The sequence below is a fragment of the Panthera onca genome, chromosome A1 (assembly GCF_046562875.1).
Source record: "Panthera onca isolate mPanOnc1 chromosome A1, mPanOnc1 haplotype 2, whole genome shotgun sequence".
Taxonomy (NCBI): domain Eukaryota; kingdom Metazoa; phylum Chordata; class Mammalia; order Carnivora; family Felidae; genus Panthera; species Panthera onca.
In genome coordinates, this window is record NC_138339.1 from 131,833,880 (window position 1) to 131,855,484 (window position 21,605).

The window sequence follows — 21,605 nt, forward strand, 5'->3', positions numbered from 1 at the left end:
CTCTCTGTCTGCCCCTCCCCTGCTCATGCTCTCTCTCTCTCTCTCTCTCAAAATAAATAAATAAACTTTAAAAAATAAAAAAATAAAAGGATAATGCAAGAAAAATGCATAGAATGATATTGAGTGGACAGAAGATGATCACTAGGATTGAACTGTTATTGGAGTGATGCTTAAACAGGAAACTCGCAGCTATCCAAATAAGGTAATGGTGGTAACATACGTATATGATGCTTCAGGTTGCATTCATCCTGTGTTGCCCTTCAACCTTAAAGGAGTTTTAAATAATAGACACTGCACAGACAGGAAAACACTCTTAATTTCACTAATATAATTCCAATAAATCTTCAGTCAGGAAATACTGCAGTGCCTGAAAAAAAAAATCATAGGAAAGCCTAATGCAAAGTCACAAAACAGAACTTAAATGCACTTATCTTAATTTTAGTACAGTATGTGTGTATGTAATTAAGGTCACATGAGATCTCTGCATTTCCTTGTTTCATCAGTATAATTCCATGAGTATTACAGAGAATGCCACTTCATCCCTGGGTAGTTGCCTCACAACTCGGGCTCTTTTTCAGTTGTCTAAGCTAAACAGATGAGCAGACCCTGATTTCTTTTCTTCATTAATGAAATAATTAACAATATTAGTTTGCAGTAGATCTTTCCAAATGACTATCTTTATTGCATGATAATATATTTACTGCTTAGGAAAATAAAACCCGCTGAAAAAGTAAGCCACATGATGTAGGAAAATAAGCTATTAACGTAAGGGTTTATGAAGGCTGAGAAAATATTAGAGCAGAGATCAATTCTGAATTGTTGGCCCTGTCAAGATTTTTAGCGTCTAAAAGTGCCAGTAATTCCTTTCTAATGAGTCTGACATTATTAAGATTATATGTTATGGTCAAGGAGAGTGCCATCATATTTGTCACAACATTAAGCAATTTTATCTATTTTTGAGGCTCCCCAAGTGTCCTCTCTAAAAGAGACTATTACCCTGTACAAAACCCATCACTAAGGCAAATGCTGTATGGCCTCCTGGCAATTAGTTCCAAATAATGGTAGCAACTTACAACAACTTTCAAATCAACTTTGATGCAATTTTTGGTCCTATTGTGTGAAAAAAGAAAACGAGAGTGTAGAACAATATGTACAATATGCTACATTTTGTGAGAACCCAAATTAACCCCAATTAAAGGCAGTTTCTGACCTGTTCTTGGTTCAGTTTGATCACAAAGCTGAAGAGATTGAGGAAGAATGCTTCTCCTGGAATGTAAGTTACTGAATAAAGAAGCCACTCATTTTAATCAGTTGTGAAGGCCAGGATTTAAAGTGTAACAAAACAAACAATATGCCTATAATCCCTTGTTAACTTTTCCAGTCTCTATAATAAGCACATTTTGGTGAGTATGACCCCTAAGAATTACATCAAGTATGACTGAAAGGAAACAACACAAACTTTTCAGTGTTTTTGAAAAAGACTACTGTTATACCTGTGTTTTATTATAAATAACCAGGTTCTGTCATAGTTTATCTTCTTGCCAGCAAATGAAGGACATCGTTTCATAAAGCTTCTAAAATGTACATGAATATTTAATTAAATCATATTTCCTTGAGAAAATAAAGTTCATTCGCATTTATAGCAGACACTTGTGAGGAGTACATAATTGTCAGAAGACCAGGGTAGCCCGTACCGGTTGCTTGTGGAACAAAACTCCTCAATTTTTAAAACTTTTTTTAAAAAATAAACATACAATCATAAGTGTTCATTTACTTTAAAAATTCTAAAGATGAAGAAAATTATTGTCTATATTTTTAAGTCCTTGTATAAATTACAAAACTCAAGTTTATGTTACAGAGTCCCTTCCCCATAGGAAGCATAAAGCACTTTTGTGGTACCTTTCACCAGTAAATATTTGTATCACATTGAATTTAACAAACGAAATAAAAGTCGATATTGCATCTTTAAGCCCCAAGAGAACATTCTTCTAAGCTGTCTCTCACGATGAATGAGCTTCAAAAGTCATTTGATTGCCACGATTTAACTCAATCTCGAATAAAGATATATAAAAGTAATACATAATTGACTTCAGTAGAAATCTGAAATATCAGTGAACTGCAGACTCTTCTTGCTTGAGGTCAACAAACACTCTTTGGAAGATAACCAAGAGTAGTTTAAGACCAGGATAACAAAATAAAATTATAACAATAATAATTATAATAATAAAAATAACAATAAAATAAAAATAACAACAACCAACAATGAGGTAAACTCCCCTTTAAAAAGGCAATATATGTTGCCTGGACTGTCAGGAGAGAGTTCGATTATACCTGACACCCAAATGTTTTTCCAACCAGAGTTCAGCCAGTTGCATGGTTGAGGCAAAAGTACTTGCCTTGGATCCTAAACACATCTTATACTGCTTAGGGTCCAAGTTAGGGTCACAATGGACTGGATGGAAAATATGCACCACTCCTACTTCTTGGCTTCTGAAGGGCCTTAAGCCAGATAGAATGACTTTATTGTAGAGATCTACATCTTCCAGTCCCCAGCCTTGTATTGAGGTATCAAATCCACCTGCACCCAGCAGATCACTTTTATAAATACAGGTAATTCCATAGCCATAGTCTCTCCAAAATCCAGTCTTCTTTGAGAAGACAAAGTCATCATCAGTGGGAGGATTTCCCCCATTGGTTACCTTTGGGTCATACTGGCTAAAGATGATGGGGTAGTACACCTGTTGTCCCTGAATTGTATTGTCTCTACATCGTTGGAGAAAGTCTCCTCTGAAGATCAAGTCAACATCACAAAATAGCAGCAAAGTATCATTGTCAAACTGGGAAGAAGCCATTTCAAGACCAAGACCTCTGGAAAACTCTCCCTTCATTGGGATCAGGGTCATTTCTGCTTTAGGGTACTTATTCTGATATTCCTTTATCAGCTCAATATGCTTGTTGGAATCTTGGCCAGAATCCCTACTGAAAAGGGTGATGACCAGCTTTACATTCTGCTTTGGAATAAGACAAGTTTTTTCAAAGTTGTCCATGAATCGCAAGAAAATGTCATACCTTCCAATGAGAGGAACAAGAATGTGTATTTTCTTTTCATTGTGCCCTCCCATGTCTTTGGCACCTTGAAAAGAAGATAGTATCTTTAAAGAATTAGATATAAAGGAGAACGACTGAGTGTCACTGTTAATGCTCTCAACAAGCCTGTTGACATCTAGCTCTTCAGTTTCTCTAAAGAAAGGCTTGCTGAACAACTGCTGAAGATAGGCATGACGTCTCACTGGCACAGTCAGTTTCCTCCCCTTGTGTCTTTTATATAAGAGGAGTAAATCCAAAATGTACTCCACCCCATGCATGGGATCAACCCTGCGGTAGCCATACTGAATTTCCTTGAAGTCAATGAGCCGTCCCCTACTCTTGGCATTTTCATTGATCATCTCCATCACCTGTAGGACTGTGTCATCCAGTGCTGTTCTTAGGATGCTGTTGATGCTCTGTCGAGGAGGCTGGTTCTCAGATGCTGAGTAAAGGAGCTTCCCTGTCAGGAACTCCCATTCTATCACTTCATCTCTCTCCCGAGGCTGGAAGTGGTTGAAAGAAGGCATCACTCCCAGCTGCTGGTCCTCTTTACTCACTTCACTGTTACTGAGCTTGCTCATCAGAGCACTCTCCCGGTGGAGCTGGATGGTGCGGTAGCGAAGTTCAGAAATTTTGCGGCTGAGCATGTAATTGTGAAGCCTGTATTGGTAGGCAGGCCTTTTGTTGGGATGCAGTGTTATGGCTGCATGGATTTTGCTGTTGTGAAGGTCCTGGATATAACCCTTCCGATTATGTTCGTAATTTTCATGGAACAGTTGTTGCATCTGAAAAGTAAAAGAAATCAAGAAGTTACAATAAATTTAAAAATTAATAAAGCAATAAGTGAAAACCTTTAAACTTAAATTAAAATATTTAATGAAATTAGTTAGAAAATGAATTGTCAAATTTATATATAAAAGAAATGAAAACAGTTTTAAAATGTCAAATTCACACGCTCAAACACTGTAACCTAACCTCCCGTTCCATACCTATATTGCACACTAAAGTCCAGCTGTGTATTCCAAAGTAAAGAATCTTTGTCCTTCTATTCCTTTTGAAGTCAACCCAAAACATCAAAGAAAATATGAATTGAATATATCCAAAACCCATAAAGGATCATTGTGAGGGAGAGGCAGTGTGGATAGATCATGGGCTTTACAAAATAGAGGGTTAACCTTGAGGAGTAAACCCCATGACTTGTTGCTTGGAATGGCCATACCAGCCCCAAAGGAGACCTAAGTTTTATTGAGCATTCTGGTATACCATGTTTACAGAGTAAGTTCTTTTTTTCTTAATTTGCTTTAATGCTTATTTACTTTTGAGAGAGAGCATGTATGTGTGCATGAGTGGGAGAGGGGCAGAGAGAGAGAGATAAAGGGTCTGAAGCAGGCCCCAAGCTGACAGTAGAGACACCGATGTGGGGCTTGAACTCACGAACTGCGAGATCATGACCTGAGCTGAATGAAGTCAGACGCCCAACTGAGTGAGCCACCCAGGAACCCTCGGAGTAAGTTCTCGTTAAGGTAATGTGGAACAGAAATTATATTGATCTACACTACTGATCTAAAGGATCATGTCCCAAATTAGACATGTTTCACATCCTTACGAGCCAGAAGGTTTCTATGCTACTGTATGACAAGTTCACTACTTCAAATAGAAACAAAATGAGGAAAAATCTAGAGTTATGAGATCATACTGCAAACTGCCAACTGACTCTTTCTTCTCTGTCAATAAAGAAACCTCCATTACACTCGTGCAAGAGAAGTACCAGTGGAGAAGGAAAAGGAGGGGGCGGAGGAAGAACAGAAGAACTACCAGTGGCAGCATCGACAGGAGATAGCTGTAAGTATATTGATGAATAAAGAGGAAAAGAATATTGAAAACTTACGAATACATATCTAAAGCAAGTGAAAATTATAGACAAGTCAAAGAAATTTAAAAAAATACAATCTCTATAAATAAGAATTCAAGAAATAGATACATGAGCTTAAAGAAAAGAACTAAAATGAAAGATAATCTACATTACAAGAACCCAAGAAAGAGATTTGTGGAAAACTCAGGAGAAAGATACTTGAGAAAATTTAGCCGAATAATGGAAACATAAAAGAGGGGATAAAAAGTTTGGAGATATAAGTCTTCGTGTATACATGCACACACATATATAAATATAAATATTTATATGCATTTAAACGCTTGAATATATGTTCAGTACACATAGATATACATTTAAGATAAAATTATATATGTGAAATATACCTGAGGGACATGTTTCCCTTAAAATAGAGGCAGATATATATCTATGTGTCATTAGGCCAAGAGAAAAAAAAGAGAAGAATGAACAAACAAAACCCACTTTGGCTCTAAGTGGGAAAAGAACAAGTCTTGTCACAACATTTTCCATAGCAACATCAGTGCTGAAAAATAGTAGAGTACAGCCTAGGAAGACCCCAAGGAAGCAAATTAATGACTAATTATTTTTTAGTCATTCAAGCTAGGGGCTCAAGTTTACTGCAAAAAATAACTAGCTCCTAACTTGTAAAAGAACTTGTGGCAGAATAGCAGTGATAAATTCTCTGATGCTCCTCCCATCGAGAGACGGGTCTTTGTCCCTTTCTCTTGGACCCCAGTGATTCTGTCACTACTTTAACTAAGAGACCACACTAGAAACAACACTGCACCCGTTTCTAGATTGGCAGCTTCCACTTCTTGTCTGTTGGAACTCCCACTCTGCAGAAGCCAATTGCCAAGTCACAAGTCTGAGTTAGTTTCCTTGTTTCAGGCCAGGATCTTCAGTAAAATGTGGTATAGCACAACCTTGTTCTGATCCCAGACTCAGAGAAGAAGTTGTCATTTTCTCTCTTTAAGACATTAAGTAAGTTCCTTTCTATTTCTAGTTTGGTAAGAGCTTTCATCATGAATGACATTTCAAGTTGATCCAAGGTTTTTTTTCCTGCATCCATTGAGAAGACTGTGTGATATCTTTCTTTCTTTCTTTCTTCTGTTATGGTGAATCACTAATTGAAATTCTAATATTAAACAACCATTTTATCCACTGACTAAACCCATCATCATCCTGATATATCATCCTCTTTATATACAGCTGGATTATATTTGCAAATGTTTGTTCAAAATATACTGTGAAATACCAATTCTCAATTTGATATATAGGTTCAATGCAATTCAATATAAATCCCACCCTTTATTAAAAAGAAAATGTTGCTCTTGATATTAACAGAATGATTCTAAAATTTACACAGAAATGAGGGGTGCCTGGTTAACTCAGTCGGTTAAGCGTCCGACTTTGGCTCAGGTCATGATCTCACTGTTCGTGCGTTCAAGCCCCACATTGGGCTCTGTGCTGACAACTCAGAGGATTTGGATTCTGTGCTTTGGATTCTGTGTTTCTCCCTCTCTCTTCCCCTCCCCTGCTCATGCTCTGTCTCTCTCTATTTCTCTCAAAAATTAATAAACATTTAAAAAATAATAAAAATATAAAATTTATAGAGAAATGAAAAGCCAAGTATATTCATGACAACGTTAAAAAAAGATATACTGCAGATTAAAAAGTTATAGAAATTTAGACAGTATGATCCTGATACAAAGATAAACAAATAGAACAAAAGACCAAAATAATCCATAAATAAACCTACCACATGATTTACAATATCAGATAATTTACAACAAATAAAGACACTGAAGAGTGGAGAAAGGATGGTCTTTTCTGTCAATAATGCAAGGATAGTTGGATATTCATGTGGAAAAAAGGAAAAACTGGTCCCTTTCCTCCCCCTGCCCCCACATGGAAAATATATCTCAGATGGATTGTTGTTATAAATATAAGAGTTTACCCAATAAAATATCTGCATGACTTTTGACTGTGTGAAGAACTCTTAAATATGACACAAGGTACCAACTATAAAAACAGATTGATGAACTGGACTACATTAAAATTAATAATTCTGTTCCTCGAAAACATCATTATAAGATTATAAAGGGTAAATTATGTACATTTGAAAAAAAAAAGAATTCACACACACATACACACACACACACACACAAACATACACACACAGAGGTAAACTACAGAATGGGAGAAGTCATTTTTTAACAGATCATACCAAAAGGACTAATACCCAGAATATGTAATAAACGTATACAAATTAGTAAGCAAGAAGGACAAACCCAGCTGAAAAATGGAAAAAAAAAAAAAAAACAAAAAAAACAAACCCTTAATGGGCACTTCACAAAAGAGAATATGCAAATACACAATTAACATACAAAAACATTCTCTATCTCATTCATCATCAGAGTAATGCAATTTAAAGTAATGATGTGATAACATTACAGACCTATAAGAATGGCTAAAACTAATCACACTGATAATGTATTGTTAGGATTTGGAACTCTCATACATGTGTGATGAGGTTGTAACTTGGTTCAACCAGTATGGAAAATGTATCAAGTAAAATGACCCCACACATTTCCTATGACTCAGTAATTCTACTCTTAGATATATACCCAATATAAATACAACCATCCATACACCTAAAATATATACATAAAAATTTTCATAGAAGCATTATTCAAAATACTCCCAACTGAAACCAACCCAAATGTGTATCAAGAGTAGCATAAATTAATGTCATATATTCATATAATAACAAATAAAACATCAATTAAAATAAATATACTACTACAACAATATGGACAAATCTCACAAACAAGTGAAACAAGACATACACAAAAGAATACGTTTTGTTTGACTCTATTTACATGGAATTCAGACACAGGTAAAGCTAACCTGTACTATTAGCTGTTAGAATAGTAATAAAAATTCAAGAAAGAGGACAGGGAGCTGTTAATGTTCTATTTGTCGATCTAGCTCATGGTGACATGTACATATTCTATTTGTGAGCATTCATTGAAATATTACTTAAGATATGTTTGTCTGTTATATTCCAATTAATAAAATATTTTATTTTGAAACTGTGATATACATGTATGTAGAATTAGGTAGGATTTTCTGATATGTATGTACATGAACATGTGTGGATATGTGGCTGGAGGGGAGGAAAGGAGGGTGGGGAAGACAGAGAGACAGAAAGAGAGAATATAACTCATAGAAGTTTTCCTATAGAAGGTCACCTAAAAGGGGTAGGACCCATACTATAGGAGATTCTTTATCTCCAGTAACTCTGAGATACTCAGATTTTCAAATCACCATCATATGACTTTGAAGAATATAACAGCAGATATTTTGAGAAGGATTTTGGACTTAACTCAAGACATAGTTTAACTGCATCCATTTTCTTTTCTCAAAACACATGATAATTTTTATTTAACATTCTGATTGATGATAAATCAAACTGAATCCATAATTTACAGTGAGCTGTTGTATCTCTACTTCTGTGGTATTAATATTTTATACCTGAAATTGCTTTCAATATTTTACTGTATTTAACTTTCCTGCTTTTTTTTTGTTTGTATGCAAGAAGTCAAAAAAAATATTTCTGATCATATGTGAAAGACTAATTATACCACCTGTAAAAGGTATTGGCTATATGAAACTATTCTTTCTTAAGGAGTGCTTTACAGTACTAAGAAGAAGGGGCAATGTTAAATTAAACAGGAAACAATGTTCAGAGGCCAACTGGGAAATTGCTGACTTAATCTTGCTCTTTTAGTGCTATTAAAGTGATTAATACAGCACAATTTGATAAAGGTGACATTTTGTTATAGAACAAATACTATCTAAGTATTGAAATGTTTAACTAACTCATATCACTCACATCATTATAGCCCAAGCTGTATCCATGGTGCTTATCTTTCTAATGTAATCCTTTGCAGAAATATTACAAATAGACAAAGACCATGATGGAGGCAATCCTTGGAAACCATGTATTCAGGCACATTCCAGGAAGTACAGTAATGATGAAAGTATCTTGAATTTGTGCCACATTTTCCATGAAGAAACATAGAACATATCCAAATTTCCTATTTTTATATGTAGGGAGGAGGTCCAAGCTATACAGCATAAATGTGAGAACATTTAAGAACCTGGCTATGGAGTTAGCCAGATTGGGATTTGAAGACTGGCTCTACCTTTCTAAGCCATTTCCTAGCCAACCTGTCTAAATCTCAGCCTCCCAATCTATAAAAGAGAAAATGTTAACTGCCACACTGTATATTAAAATGTTGCTCTATAAGAAAAATATATACACAATGCTTAACATTGTGTCTGGCATATGGAAAACACTCAGTAAATGGCAACTGTACATAAGTAACAGTTCAAGGATTTGCCAATCTCCTCCTGAGGCTGTTCTTTTTAGCTAGGAATTTTCAGAGAAGGAGAGTGGCACCCTTTCATTGGCTTGCCTCATCTTTGCTCATCTCTGGAAACGCTTGGAAATAGTTACAATTTGGCTGCATACACTCAGTGCTTCAATACATCTAACATGCCACTGAGGCATCCTCTCCCAACAAGAGTCCTCCTAACAAAAGATAAGTTGTTGAGGAAATTTCAGGAAACCAAGGTTTATGCTTAAGTGATTTAACCCTGAGTCAACTGAGATATAAGAGATCACAACTACAACCAGAATAAACAGCTGGTTTTATTATTTATCACATTAAATTGTGAATGTAGCAAAATGGTTTTAAGAAAAAGTATAAAATTTACTTTTAAAATTATATTAGCTTGTTTGAAATAATTCAGGAACTCCAATACAGACGGGCTGCTGCTTCTTTCTAGAACTTCCAATTGATTTCTCGCTACTTCCAGAGATTGATACGGGAAGGGGAAAAGCATTCCACACCAACAAAATCACAGCAACAATTAACATCAGTGGGTCCTGACAGACCCCAGTGCTTCAACTGTCCCCTCCAACAAATCTCACTCTCTGATAAGAACATTACCTAAGAAGCTATAGAAAACTCTATTATAAAAATCAGAGAGAAGAATAGATGCCAAGATACAGTTGTATATTATTATTAGTCTCCTACTATATTAACCTTCCATTTCCCCCTTAGATTTATGAATACTGAAAACATAGCATAGATAATTTTTGGAATGATCATAGTCATATCAGTAAAGGACTTCCATATCAGCAAATACATTTTCAAAGAAACAGTAAGGGGTTGACCGCAAATAGGCACAACAAAGTCGCTTTTGGAGCATCGCAATGTTCAGAAAACTAGACTTGTCAATGGTTGCACAACTGTATAAATTTACTATTACTAATCTGTACATGTACAGGGGAGACTTTGGTAGAATGTACATTAGACCTCGATAAGACTATTTTTAAAAGACATAGCAAATATTAAAAATCATACACAGCCAACTCCATCTTTAAAAAGCAAAAAGACCAGAACAGTATGTAGTCACCAAAATATGTGTAAGTTTTCCAAAAGCTGAGATTGAGCAGGGGCATCTGGAAGCAACTGGGGACAAAAGGCCAAACATAGCAATGTCAGGGGCAAAAGGGTTCAAAGGACAGTAGATGTCTGAAATAACCAGGAAAGACAGCTGCCTGACAATGTAAGGTATCAAACCTACTCTGTGTAGACAATTATGGGTGTAGGAGCTGAGGTGACTGGGGAGGGCCGAATAAGCCCTGGATGGAAACGGTTTGTTTCAGAGAAGAGAAGGAGCTACAGACGTCAAAGAATTAAGTCATGAAGTCATGTTTAAAAAAATTTTTTTTAAGTTTATTTATGTATTTTGAGAGCAAGCACATGAGCTTGAGCCAGGGAGGGGGAGAGAGAGGTGGAGAGGAAGAATCCCCAGCAGGCTCTGCGTCCTCAGGGCAGAACCTGAAGAAGGGAGTGCACTCATGAACTGTGAGATCACGACCTGAGCAAAAGTCAGGTCACTTAACAAAAGTAATGACACTTAACTGACTGAGCCTCCCAGGTGCCCCTAAGCCATGTTTTCAAGAAGCAAGTTTACCGTGAGGTAGTAGAGAGGACCAAAGCCTTTTCTCCATTGAAATCAGTAAGCCTAGAACACTAACAAGCATCCCTGCCCAAATATCTATGGTGAAGAGCTTGTCCAGGGAGAAGGAATTTTTCCAGGGATAAGTATGTTTTCCAAAAAAGGAACACAGTACACATTACCCCAAAGTTCCCATATTAAAAAACAAACAAACAAACAAACACTAGATGAAAAACTAGCCTCTGCCCTCTCCTCCACACACCCTACTGAAAAACAGAAGCCATGGAACTGAGGGAAACATTAAGCAAGTGCTTTAAAAACATAAGAAACAATTTCCTCTATCTTTGAAAACAACAAAGGAGAAATAAAATATCTCAGAGATGTGACAGGGAGACAAAATGTCAGTTCACAGAACTAAGAAAGAAAGAAAGCTTAAAAAGTAAACTATCACATATATGAAAAAATCAGGAGGAAAGGAAAAGAAGAGACATCATGGGGAGTTCAGTAAGGGACAGAAAAGATAGAAAGTAGGAAAGCTTAGGGGTGTCTTGCTGGTTCAAGTCGGTGGAGAGTGCAACTCGCTCTCGAGTTTGTGAGTTTGAGCCCCTGTGGGGTACAGAGATCACGAAAAATAAAATCTTAGGGGCACCTGGGTGGCTCTATTGGTTAAGTGACCAACTCTTGATTTTTGCTTCAGGCCATGATCTCACAGTCTGTGAGTTTGAGCCCCACAGTGAGCGCAGAGCCTGCTTGGGATTCTCCCTCTCTCTCCGCCCCTCCCTCCCTTGGTTGCTCTCTCTCAAAATAAATAAACATTTAAAGAAAAGCAAAATCTTTTTTAAAAAAAGTAGGAAAGCTTAAAAAATGGAATAGAAATAGTTACAAAGGATTAGAGAAATTAACATACCTAGAAGAGTACTAGGTATATAGTAATTGCCATTAACAAGAGTATTAATAATCGTTAGGTATTATTCCTGTAGTTATTTGTTTTTATTATTATTAGTGTAGGTATTGAAAAAGTGAGCAAATGAGAATGGCCTTAAGTTTTCCTTAAAAATTAATTCAAGTATGCTCAGTGTAGCCATCATTTAAAACTAAAAAGCTAAATTGTCTTTATGAGGTCTCTGTCGAAACAAAGGAGAACGTGAAGGCCATGCCATTATCAGAAACCTGTTCATGAACATCTTTCCTGTTCTCTATTAAGAACGTGGCTGCATTAATTTTTTCTCCTCCAAGGAGAAAATTTCCTTACTTTGTGTAAAGAGGCTCTTTCAATTTAGTGCAAATTCTTTTGTTCTCCTTATCCTGCTCCATTTTTTGTTATAAGAAAGGATCTTCTAACTTAGAAAATTTTCTTTGACTCTCTTCCTACAAATGAGATTAAGGAGAATTTGTAGGAGAAAAAAAAGTCATTCTTGTTCTAGGAAGTACAGACTCTCTGTAAATCAGAATAATGTAGGGATGTGAACAAGAAATAATAAATCATTAAAGTGGTATAAAATATAATGGCAAACGTGTACCTAAGAGTTGGTTAATTTGCTTTGCAAATGTTTAAACTCATTTTATTCTCTGTGATGTAGTGATGCAATACTACATAACTAAATGAGGAGTCTTATTACCCTCAATGAAAATGCCTTATGATCTTTATTTTATAAAACCAGTAAATATGAAGGTTATAGGCAAAATAGTGGATTTTCAAATTAACACTATTATTTTCCCTCAATTATTGTCTTCAAATATTAGTAGTAAAGTTCTTACAGTATGTCCTACTTCTCCAGTGATAATGCCATAATGAAAACTGTACCCAATTCTAAATATTAAAGAGAAGAAATGAGTTTGGTAAAAATAAATATTCATATATCATTCTCTAATCATACAGTGAATGACAAAAATCTTAAAGGGTACAGCTTGGATAAGTTGTTGAATGCAAAGTTTTTATTCTTATTTTTATTTAAAAACATTTTTAAAAGTAAGTTTTTATTGGGGCGCCTGGGTGGCTCAGTCAGTTAAGCACTGACATCAGCTCAGGTCATGATCTCGCGGTTTGTGGGTTTGAGCCCTGCGTTGGGCTCTGTGCTGACAGCTGGGAGCCTGGAGCCTGTTTTGGATGCTATGTCTCCCTTTCTCTTTCTGTCCCTCCGCCACTCATGCTCTGTCTCTCTCTCTCTCTCTCAAAAATGAATAAATGTAAAAAAAAAATTTTTTTTAAGTTTTTACTTTTATTTATTTTTATTTGAAAAAAAAATTTTTTTAATAAGCTTCACATCCAGTAGGGAGCCCAAGGTGGGGCTTGAACTCACAACCCTGAGAGCAAAACTTGAGCTGAGATCAAGAGTCAGGCATCTAGTCTGACTAGTTTAGTTAGTAAGATCTAGTTTAAATATAAGATATGCTCTTCCTCATATCATCTTTATATGTTTGTCACATAAAGTTAAGAGCATTATTTTGCTACTAAGATAAATAAAAATAATAGCATCTTGGAAATAGCCACATCTAATCCACATACTCTAAAAATTCAATGTATAACATGTGATAAAATTGCATGGAACTAAAGACACGTGTGTGTACATACCCACACATACCCACACACAAAAATAAATGCCAGGAAAATTGCAGCAATCTGAATAGGATCCGTGGAATATATCAATGTCAATGTCCTGGTTGTGATATTTAACTACAGTTTTGCAAGGTTTTGCCACGTTAAGGTGCACATGGGATTGGATTTCCTTGCAATACTTTTTTTTTTTTTTTTTACAGAAGTACACAAATCACCTAATTACCTAAAAGTAACAGGTTTAACTAAAAATCACATGCAAAAAATTTAAAAGAAAATGTTGTAAGGGCATCTGGGTGGCTCGGCCAATAAAGCGTCCTACTCTTGATTTTGGCTCAGGTCATGATGTCACAGTTTGTGGGTTCGAGCCCCTCATCAGGCTCTGTGCTGACAGTGAGGGGCCTGCTTGGGAGTCTCTGTCTCCCTCTCTCTCTGCCCTCCTATGCTCTCTTTTGCTCTCAAAAATAACTAAATAAACATTAAAAAATTTTGTCACATTTCTTTTTTTTAAATCACCCCCAAAGGATACTGAAAACAGCAAGTGTTGAAAACTTGTAGTTCAAAGAATGCAGATGTGATGGTGCCTTTTTTTTTTTTTTTTTTTTTTTTTTTTTTTTTTTTTTTTTGGTAAGCCAATGGTCTAAATGAATTTGAGTTTAAAAAATGTTAAGTGAGCAGTGCATTTTCTAGCTATTGTCAGTCTCATAGAGTTTCTTTATGTTTCCTTCATGAATTTCAGTTGCCAGAGGGTATCTGAGTTCTTGGATATCATTTTCTTGTAACTTTTAAAAAATGTTTACTTATTTTTGAGAGAGAGAGAGAGAATGAACAGGGGAGGGGCAGAGAGAGAGGGAAACACAGAATCTGAAGCAGGCTCCAGGCTCTGAGCTGTCAGCACAGAGCCCGATGCGGGGCTCGAACTCATGAACTGCAATATCATGACCTGAGCTGAAATCAGACGCTTAACCGAGTGAGCCACCCAGGTGTCCCTGTTGGATATCCTTTTAAAGAAACTTAAAAAATCTTAAAATGTCTTTCCCTGTTGAAATCCTGTCACATGCTACAACATAGATGAGCCTGGAAGATATTATGCTAAGTGAAATAAGTCACAAAAAGACAAATTCTTTATGAGTCCACTTATACAAGTACCTAAAGTAGTCAAACTCATAGAAACAGAAAGTAGAATGGTGATGTCCAGGGGCAGGGTGAGTGGGGAATGGAGAGTTGTTCAATGGGTATAGAGTTTCAGTTTTGCAAGAGGAAAAATTCTAGAGATTTATTGCAAAACAATGTGAATATAGTTGACACTATTGAACTGTACACTTAACCACGATTAAAATGGTTTTAAAAAAAAAGTTCTTTGTTTTTTATTTCACGTGATCCTCACCTTTCCTAAACCAGAATACAAGTCACAGTGTGGCTAATTAATATACTTTGTTATAAATGGTTTACTTCAATTAAGCTTTATTTATGGGCAAGTTGTCTCTCCTGATAGCAAAAAAATGGCTCCCGTTGGCCATAGGTACACATTTTTTTTTTTTTTATTTAAAATATTTTTTTAAAAATCTTTATTTGTTTTTGAGAGAGTGAGAGAGACAGAGTGAGAGCAGGGGAGGGGCAGAGAGACAGGGAGACACAGAATCTGAAGCAGGCTCCAGGCTCTGAGCTGTCAGCACAGAGCTGGATGCGGGGCTCGAACCCACCAACCGTGAGATCATGACCTGAGCCAAAGTCGGACACCCAACCGACTGAGCCACCCAGGTGCCCCCACAGGTACACATTTTATACATTATAATTCCATAGTAAGAAAAGCAGACCTTGACACCCACACAAGGGCAGAGAAGTGATAGAGGAAAGACTGAATGCTGTTGACAACAATGAATACAGTACTGAGCTATACCTCAGGCCAGACTACTGTCAGACTTTCTGGTTTCCAGGGACAGTACTTCCTTCTCTGTTTCAGGTAGTTTAGCTCTGCAGCTTAACTTGCAACCCAAAGAATCTTGTCATAAATGATCTGATAAGTTGCTACATTTTAATTTCAGCTCTGTACTAATGCTCTATATGATTTTCCCCTGTTTAATTAGCTAATTTAATCTTGATTGAAATCCTATGGACAGTCTGTACCATTAAAACTGGTACTCGTCTTCCTGCTACAGTTCATTTTCTTAGCTATGTTAGTTAAAAAAAAAACAAGAACTGTCAGACAACACAGAAAATAGCTTCCAGATACCAATTCTTATATGTAAGTTTTCTCAGCAGTATGTATTCTCCACAGTTTAAAAATACTTCAGACAACACAGAAAATAATCATGTGATATAGATTCTCCAGCAGGGAAATTCTAAACACATACTTTCTAAGGTAAATAGCAAAGAGATTTAAAATCAGAAAGAAACCACTAAGTTAATGAGCTTTCATTTCATAATGGTATCATGGCACATAACCATTTCTTAGTTTTTTTTTTAAATTTTTATTTATTTTTCGTGAGTAGATTCCAAGCCCAATGTGGGGCTCAAACTCATGACCCCAAGATCAAGAGTTTCATGCTCTGCTGAATGAGTCAGCCAGGTGCCTCAAGCATTTGTTAGTTTAAATAAACCCATACACCTTAATTAAAATAAATAAATAAATAAATAAATAAATAAATAAAATAATACTCCAATTAAAATAAATAAAATAATACTATTATAAATAAAATTATAAATAAAATAATACTCCAATCAAAAACACAAAACTAAACTAATGATAATTTAACTTGGCCGCACATTAATTTGCCTGATTTAGCTTGACTTACCTAAATTTAGCATAAAGATGCTTCCTGATATATAGTTAAGATAATAGTTGATGATTGTTGAAATGTAAACAATTCATTTCCCTTGTAGACATTTTAAAAGTTTTGGTAAATTGTCAAGTAAATGTTCTGTACTCATTCTTTCCTTAAACCTTTTTTTCTACTCACAATTTGTTAGAAGAGGCAAAGAGGAATTTTAAGGCCTTTTCAAGTTGCCACTTTGCAAACACGCACACGACCTTCATTCACGCAATACCAACAAAGTTAACTACTCCCTTCACTGGCGATTTGATTGTCACATCATAAGTAATAATAGACTATCCAAGAGATATAAAAATGCTGATTTGAAGGAGCACATGCACCCCAATGTTTATAGCAGCACTATCAATAACAGCTAAATTATGGAAAGAGCCCAAATGTCCATTGACTGATGAATGGATAACAGTTGCCACAACATTGTGAAAGGCATAAACATAATTAATGAATGTATTGTATCCAGTGGAGGAAATTCATTGACTATTTGATGGCACTGACCATGTATAAAATTATACCTTGATTTTCAAATAAAAAAAGAGAAAATGATCTCTTTTTTTAAGTTCATGGATTTTATTCCAGTTATGAAAGCTTTCAAACTCCAAGTAGAGTCCTATTTAACTAAAGTTAAAGGCAAAGATTTTCTTTGTTGTTGCTAATTTTTTATTTCCTTTTTTCCTAAATTCAAGCCACCAGTCATTTATCCTAATGAAAGACTTATCATAACTTATCTAATTCTGTCTGAACATCAAGTCATCCACAAATGTAGAAGGTTTAAGAATGGGACAGATAAGGACTGGGGCTGTTAAAATAAAAAAACAGAAGAGTGACCAGTCTTGAAAATTCCCTGAGCTGACAAAAGCAGTGTAGGCATACTGTAGGCATCAATTTTGCTTATTTGGCAAGACTAACTTGATCTGGGTCACTTCTTGCTTATGCCCCTGGAAATCATAAGCAAAACTTGAAAGGTTTCCCAAGGTTGATACGAGGTAACCACTGAGCAATTCCTTATCATTTAAAAAAAATCCTAACATTCGACTCAATCACTGAAGAATAAACAGTCACTGCCATCCCACTATATAAGCTGCTTCATAAAAACAGACCGCTGAGCCTCTTTGTATGTTTTGGTTTGAGTGCTCCTGGTTTTCACACTGTCTTTTTGGTGTGTGCACAATAAACTTTTACTAATTGCTACTTCTGCTGATTCACTGGTTTTGCTTCTGTTATTTCTGAACTTTTGACAGGGCACACTTAACGATATTTTGTCTAAAGAATGACATACACTTCTGTAATTATGGACTTTGGCTACAGGACAATTTTTAGTGATAGTCATTAATATTCCTGTAGTAACCCTCAGGGCAACTTGGAGTGCTGTTTGTAAGAGGCTAAAACTTGATGACCTTCCAACAAATAGAAGGAGGGCCATTATACAGCATTCAATGTTAATTGGTTTGTGCAGTGTCTTATGTCAGTAGAAGGTGTATGTTCAAATATAGTTTGAAATGAAAATAAGACATTATATTGTTAAGATTTAGGAGTAAAAACTTCTTATTCATTATGTATAAAATCGACTTCAGCTGCCAGTACATTCAGAATACAGTCTAACTGGATAAATTGGATTAGAGAACACAGCGAACTGGCATGTGCATTGTAGATGCTCAAGAAAGCTAGTGGCATCCATTTGATATAAACATTGAACACATGAGAAAGATAACATAATACATTCTATGACAATTTTTTTTTGGTAACTTTCCCTGCCCACACCATTCCTGATTTGGTCCTCCCCAACCTTTTGACTGCCTCTCTTACTTACAGAATAAATGACTCCTTCATCCATTTAAAAATATTCACTGAGTTTCCAAAACGTGTCAGTGGCCATGCATACAGCCACAAAAGAAACATGGTCCCTGTGCTCATGGAGTTAACTGCCTAATGAGAAGACAAGCAGTAAATATATAGATTCATAAGTAGCTGTCTGATTTTGACAGGTGCTCACTGCACTAATTATACCATATTGTATTTGCTGCTTTACTTGACCGTGTGCCTTTCTAGATGGCCTACTCCCAGAGGGTAGCCTGGGTCTAACACTTGATGAAATATTTATAATTAATTTTTAGTAAGTTAACATATTCCACCCCACCAAACAAGTTGGTAACCAAAACAGGGATCAAAACATTTACTGTAAGAACTTTAATTCCCTTCAAGAAAATTCTCAGTGTTCCACTTTATTTCCTAGGCCTCTAAATGTTTCCTCAAGTTAAAAAGTAAAATGTAACACAAGACTTCAAATATCTATGTTGTGGATGGCTTGGCACTTATCTTACAGCTTTTATATCTTACTTAAGTAGAGACTCACAGTCCGTACTACCGTACCATGACTGATGGTGGTCATACATCTCTTTACTATTTCCATAATTGATGCAGTCATCCAAGCAGGGAGAAAGGTCGAGGACACCCATCATCATTTCTGCTTTGTGCCACTGGAATGTGAAATGATTGTAGGAAACTAAACTGATTCTAAATCATTGTGGGTTCTGTCACATTAATAATTTCTGCATAAATAAATGAGGTGCTGCTGGGAGACCACAGTTAATGAGAATAAAAGCAATGCTAGAAGAAGGTCTTTCCACCTGTATGGAGACAAGAGTCTTCCCTTCAAGAAACAGAACTGTGGTTTATGTAGGAATTGTTAAAAGACTGTGGAGCTAGGCCTGGCTTTGGGGGACATTTCAATCATTTAAAAGAAAGGAAAAAGAAAAACGAAACTCTACTGTCTGTTTCTCTGTCATTCTTTTGGCTCATGTTCACGTGTATCTATCTGGGGCTAAAATCCCGGCTTTGCAATTCCAGGCCCAGTTTTGAGATATGTTCTTCCACTTCCAGTGTGATGTACAAATGACAACTTCTAAGACAAGAGGGACTGCTGGACTATTTTCTATATTATATGAAACATGGTTAAAACACTATCTGGCATAGATTAAGTACTCAACAGGTGTCTCTGTATTATTGCTTAGTAAACTTTAGATGTTGAAATTTCTTGCACTCTAAAGCAGATTGCAAAGATAGCCCCATTATCTCTAATTTGTCAGGTTACTAATGAACAACTTTTAGTTATAAATAAAGTTTAAAGACTGTAAGATTGTGTATCCATTTGCCTGTAGGAAGGGACTTGTACTTTTAGATCAGTTCCCAGATCATCAGCTAAAATCTAGAAGTCCACCAATGGGTGACCAACATGGCCTTAACACTCCCTTCAATTTGACTAAACTTTAGACAGACTTTCTCCTGACTACAGGTCCCTGACCTCCCTTTTCTTAGACCCTTTACTTTAGAAACATTGCATACATTCTTCCTCTGCTCCTTTGATGTGGACATCTTCTAGCCTTTCGCCAGCTTTACAACCCAACAATGTCTTTCCCAAGGACCTGGGAACCATTCCTTCGAAATGTAATCAGTGGGAAAGAGCCCCTATCTCCCAGTCTTTGTGGGAAGGGAGGAAGCCCAAGTTCAATGAGCACTCATTAAAAACACAGATGGCCTAATAACATTGACCAACATCCTTGCTGAAGTCCTCCAGTACCTTTTCGTTAGCTCACCCTAGTGCTTAAAAACTCTCCTGCCTTTTATTTCAGCAGTGCTTGAATTCAATCTCTCTTCCATACTGCAATAGTTTTGAATAAAGTGTTTCTCGTGGGTCACTGGCAACACTTGGTGAAACATTGTGTTACAGCCCTTAGATCCCTTGATCTGCTTAAAACTCTGCTCTCATTAGCTTAAAAAAAAAAAGAAGAAAAAGAAAGGCTCAAATTAAGATCCTATTCCTTATGGTGTAATCAAGGAGATAAGTAGCACTTCCTTCCAGCTGATTTTATTAACATTAAAGTTTCATGATAAATTATGATGATCCCTAGAGCTAAACACCCAATTAAAATAACATAAGCATGGCAGGATGTCTATTATGATGTTTTTCCTAGAAGAAAATTCCTAATTATAGTGTTGTAGACTTCTGCATGGGCACACACTGCTGTGGGAATGGATGGGAATCACAGCTTTAATTAGCAGGTAGGTGTTTCCAAGATGGTGCTAACTCAGAATAAGTGAAGCCTAATCTTTTAAAAGTCAAGTTTTCTGGAAATGAAAACACAAGGACTTGAGTCATTTTGACCCTGCTAATTACAATGACATTTCCTTACTGCAGACTGGGTATACCTCATCTGTGTTTCTCATATATAAAGTTGTCATAACAGGAAAGTGTAATTTACATTAAAAATTAATAAAATCATTTCTTGGGACCCAGTAAGTGTCACAATACACTCATTACCTTTAGTAAAAGAGTAAAGGATAATCTGGGTTTCACAGCTGCACAGTGATCCTTCAAAATGGGTTAAAAGGAGTTTAAATCTTTGTCCTTCTTGAGAAGATAAAATAAAATAAATGACTTATTTTTAGTCCTAAAAGTCAAAGGTAGAATTCCAAGGAGAAAATGAATGAGAACTCAGGAAAATAACAATGATTAGTATATTCGGTAAGTTAAAAAGCTGTATTTGATAAATAAGAAAACTGTCCACTCCAGATCTCACTAGTTATTGGATTTGTTTTCAACAGTACTGCTCCCAATATTGGACAGCATTTTAAATTTGTCTTACATAATGTTTACAGTGTTCTTTTTAAAAAACAGATCACTTAAAACTTTCATATGAATATCAAATCCAATTTTTTAATGCTTTGTAGGGCTAATGTCAGTGGCGTATTCATTGTGAAAATAGTTCACAAAAAGGCAAATGACTTGGAATCACAATTTAATATATAGGTTATAGGACAGTTAACTATTTACAAGGAAAAACAGGTCCTTGGTGCTTTCCCTACCTCACATCTTATACTGAATACATTATATGCATATATATATATATATATGTGTGTGTGTGTGTGTGTATGTGTGTGTGTGTGTGTACGTACATATATGTGTATGTATCTCAGATGTATTAAAGACCTAAATTCTGTTAGTACCATACCTACAAAAAGGAAAAATACAAAAAAATAATGGAAAGAAAATGTAGGGAAACATTTACATTTTCTAAGCATGTTTGGAAGTCCTTTTTTTAATCAAAAAATTTTGTTTTTAATGTTTATTTATTTTTGAGAGAGAAAGAGAGAGACAGAGCCTGAGCGAGGGAGGGGCAGAGAGAGAGGGAGACACAGAATCTGAAGG

General features: G+C 35.8%; 1 protein-coding gene across 1 annotated transcript in view; it reads right to left on the reverse strand.

Annotated features, from left to right (window-relative positions):
- Positions 1 to 1,459: 1,459 nt before the first annotated feature.
- The window catches only part of CHSY3 (chondroitin sulfate synthase 3), a 280,034-nt gene continuing 259,888 nt past the window's right edge, over positions 1,460 to 21,605 (reverse strand). Inside the window, exon 3 of the mRNA XM_060636219.3 lies at positions 1,460 to 3,872. Within this exon, the coding sequence (XP_060492202.2) occupies positions 2,310 to 3,872 (1,563 nt within the window). The 3' untranslated portion in view covers positions 1,460 to 2,309. The remainder of the gene's footprint in view (positions 3,873 to 21,605) is intronic.